This window comes from Mya arenaria, chromosome 3, assembly GCF_026914265.1.
Source record: "Mya arenaria isolate MELC-2E11 chromosome 3, ASM2691426v1".
NCBI lineage: Eukaryota > Metazoa > Mollusca > Bivalvia > Myida > Myidae > Mya > Mya arenaria.
Genome location: NC_069124.1, coordinates 1,860,382 through 1,864,602, shown reverse-complemented (window position 1 = coordinate 1,864,602; position 4,221 = coordinate 1,860,382). Strand labels below are relative to the sequence as shown.

The 4,221-nt window shown below is 42.1% G+C and overlaps 1 protein-coding gene across 1 annotated transcript; it reads left to right on the top strand.

The window, feature by feature from the left end:
- Positions 1-755: 755 nt before the first annotated feature.
- LOC128228006 (melanoma-associated antigen E1-like) lies at positions 756-1,655 on the top strand. Its single transcript, XM_052939015.1, has one exon. The coding sequence runs from the start codon at positions 756-758 to the stop codon at positions 1,653-1,655; it is 900 nt and encodes a 299-aa protein (XP_052794975.1).
- Positions 1,656-4,221: the final 2,566 nt, after the last annotated feature.

Sequence of the window (4,221 nt, the reverse complement as noted above, 5' to 3'; positions counted from 1 at the left end):
GAACATGTAAAAGGATAGGCAGACGGCGTACAATGGATTAATGTTCATGTAAGTATAGGTTAAAGTTATATGCATTAATTAATAATTAATTATGTGAGGACCGGCTCAGCCAGACGACCACTTTATTTCATAAAGTGCATATCAACATACATATACCATCTTAGTGTTCAAAATAATTGATCCAGTCTCTGTTTGAAATAACCGATTAGTAATGGTAAAAGTTTGTTAGTATGTACTCACAGAAATAAATGGTTTGATGCGACGCGTTTAGACCACTAAAACACTTAGAGATTACTAGTACGTACTTACAAATATAAATGCTTTGATGCGAAGCAGTCACATTAACATTTATTTTGTGTAATTACCTACTAACAATCTATTAGATTTTTAGTGGTCTAAATTATAGTATGTAGACTACCCACTAACTCGGCAACCCACTGTTATATCTATCGCCTCATCTTATTAAAATCAATAATGGCTGACCGCTAATTTACTGAAATAAATGTGTTAAATCACGTAAGAAAAATGCCTTCTCATTTGACGAAATATAATGTTGACCACTTAATAAAAAATAGCTGTCTTCTAATTTACCAATTTAAATGTTCGGCGAATGCCGATCCGTACCACAAATTACAATTTAGAAAACCAAATGGATTTAAGTGTTAAGATTTGACCCATGCACTATCAAGGCGATTCCAAGTACCAGCGTACCCACGACGCCAGTACTTAAACTGACCATTGACACCAGCGTACCCATGACGCCAGTAGTTAACCTGACCATAGACACCAGCGTACCCATGACGCCAGTAGTTAACCTGACCATAGACACCAGCGTACCCATACCACCATTAATTTACCTGACCATAGACACCAGCGTACCCATGACGCCAGTAGTTATCCTGTCCATAGACACCAGCGTACCCATGACGCCAGGAGTTAACCTGTCCATAGACACCAGCGTACCCATGACGCCAGGAGTTAACCTGTCCATAGACACCAGCGTACCCATGCCGCCAGTAGTTAACCTGACCATTGACACCAGCGTACCCATGACGCCAGTAGTTAACCTGTCCATAGACGCCAGCGTACCCATGACACCAGGAGTTTACCTGACCATAGACACCAGCGTACCAATGACGCCAGTAGTTAACCTGTCCATAGACACCAGCGTACCCATGCCGCCAGTTGTTAACCTGACCATTGACACCAGCGTACCAATGACGCCAGGAGTTAACCTGACCATAGACACCAGCGTACCCATGACACCAGTAGTTAACCTGACCATTGACAACAGCGTACCCATAACGCCAGTAGTTAACCTGAGCATTGGCACCAGCGTACCCATGACGCCAGTAGTTAACCTGACCATAGATACCAGCGTACCCATGCCGCCAGGAGTTAACCTGACCATAGACACCAGCGTACCAATGGCGCCAGGAGTTAACCTGACCATTGACACCAGCGTACCCATGACGCCAGTAGTTAACCTGACCATTGACAACAGCGTACCCATAACGCCAGTAGTTAACCTGACCATTGGCACCAGCGTACCCATGACGCCAGTAGTTAACCTGACCATAGATACCAGCGTACCCATGCCGCCAGGAGTTAACCTGACCATAGACACCAGTGTATCCATCCACTGGTTAACCTGACCATTGACAACAGCGTACCCATAACGCCAGTAGTTAACCACCCATTGACACCAGCGTACCCATGACGCCAGTAGTTAACCTGACCATAGACACCAGCGTACCCATGACGCCAGGAGTTAATCTGACCATAGACACCAGCGTACCCATGACACCAGTAGTTAACCTGACCATAGACACCAGCGTACCCATGACACCAGTAGTTAACCTGACCATTGACACCAGCGTACCCATGACACCAGTAGTTAACCTGACCGAAGAAACCCGCGTACCCATGACGCCAGTAGTTAATCTGACCATAGACACCAGCGTACCCATGACGCCAGTATTTAACATGACCGAAGAAACCCGCGTACCCATGACAGCAGAAGTTAACCTGACCATAGACACCAGCGTACCCATGACGCCAGTGGTTAACCTGACCGAAGAAACCCGCGTACCCTTGACGCCAGTAGTTAATCTGACCATAGACACCAGCGTACCCATGACGACAGTAGTTAACCTGACCATCGACACCAGCGTACCCATAACGACAATAGTTAACCTGACCATCGACAGCAACGCAGGGATAAACACCGACTTAGAAGCTAGAAAACCATAGTCATAGATAAGCCCATTGTCTGCTATTTTAGACAAGATCAAGTTGTCATCATGTTTTGGTGCTTTTCAAATTTATGATTGCTATACAGTAATACAGTCAACAAGACGATATTGACAGTGGGTGGTTCGTGTGGGCATTGCCGGCGGTGTAGCGTTTGACCCCTGATTGTTGGAGTCTGGACGGCGAAACAGTGGGTTCATGTCTGATAAACTCTTGCCTCTGTAAACAAGCCTCAGGCACGAATATCAACTTTGGCAGTCACCTTCACCTAGTACTATGTATGGTCACCGTCTCGACAGTTTGACAGTTGACCTTCTCAGTGTGAGTCTGGACTGGCCAGGGAGGGGCCTGTCTGATAAACTCGTCCTTTTATAAACAAACGACTGAAATACATTCATCGAATTAATGTAAATTATCACGATTTTGCTCAGATAATATCTTACGGTCATAAAGTTCAATCTACCGAATAATATCAATTTTATAAGTTGTATTCCATTTCCTGTACAAAACGGAATAAATGTACAAAGCTATGATAGCCATCATCATGGGCTAACAAACATGTCAGCACTTCGAGCCTATTGTCGTGTAGTTTCTGAGCGGCCTTGATGATTTTTCCCGGATTTTACTGACATTGATTAGTACTCAATCGGATGTAATAACACAAAATGTATAAAGTAGCCGTAATTCATTAATACTATTTGTGTTAATCAAATCATTTCGCCCACTTGAATAGCTTTAATTTTTCACTTTGACACTTTACAGAGCACTGCTGTTTTGAACTTTAAAAAGATGCATGATACCAAAAAGGTATTAAGATTATAAAATGCCAGTAATTAACACCATTTGCAAAAAGTCAGTATTGTAAAGGTGGCACACAACACAGTTTCTACTTCTATATATATGCATATAAACAGCTCAGCAACAATTCTTTTCACAGTAAGTCTTAGATTCAGTAACAGTAATATTAATAGTAATAGCAGCGGTAACATCTAGGTTACAGATATAGATTACAGTGGGATTATACATATTAATCCGATTAGTACAGTGGTTAGCGCAATCGCTTTTCACCTGTACGAACGACTTCGATTCCCGGCCTGGGCGCATGTGAGTTTTGTTTGTGGTCACCAAACTGGACGAGTGGGTTTCCACCAGGTACTCCGGTTTTCCCCACAACACAAGACCACACTCTCGCGTAGCATTGTGACAACGAGGGTGATGAATTATAATGTTGTAACAACGTGTTTCACACTCATTGTAAAATAAATAAGGTTAAACTGAATTTAAAAAAAATATGTACGAGCCTTTCAGGTTCATTCTGGTGCTTTCTTAAAACGCTTAGGCAGCCAAGTAATGGAATTAAAGGTTCCATCAATGGAATTCTTCCTCTCAATTCCAAACGCAGTTAAGCCATCCAAGATAAACGTTGTTTTTGTCTCTTCCGCATATGTTTTTCTAATTATCAGTCATATAACCGAGCAATCTTTTTGTTTGCTTTTTTGAAGAACACACAGGAAGATGTGAATGTTTTGTGCGGAAAATCTGAATGTTTTCAGGGTTGGCTCCCGTTCAACCACTTGTTTCCTCACAATTATACCAGCCTACCAAGGAAGATTTTATTTTCTACAATAATACGATTATTTAGTATACATATATAAATGGTGAACATGAATATGTGTGACATCATGATGAAATATTAAGTATACAGCTCTGCCTAATACTAAATATTTTAGGAAGAAAATTTTCCATTAATCGTTCAGTGTGTTTACAAAACATTTTGCCGTCTCAAATTTGGAACAAAACATTTTCCATGCTTAACGCAGACGACATCTGTTCATCTCGTCTGCCGATCATCAAGACGATTGAATATCGCTACTTCCGGTCTCAGGTGAGGTATTCCGCGTGTAATTGCCTTGAATGCCCGGATGTAATTATTTTCCAGGTGAGGATGCCTAGTTTCCGGCGATGGAA

Bases quoted from the DNA above. Each gene is read 5' to 3' on its own strand.
- LOC128228006 (XM_052939015.1), top strand. From the start codon at position 756: ATGACGCCAGTAGTTAACCTGACCATAGACACCAGCGTACCCATGACG.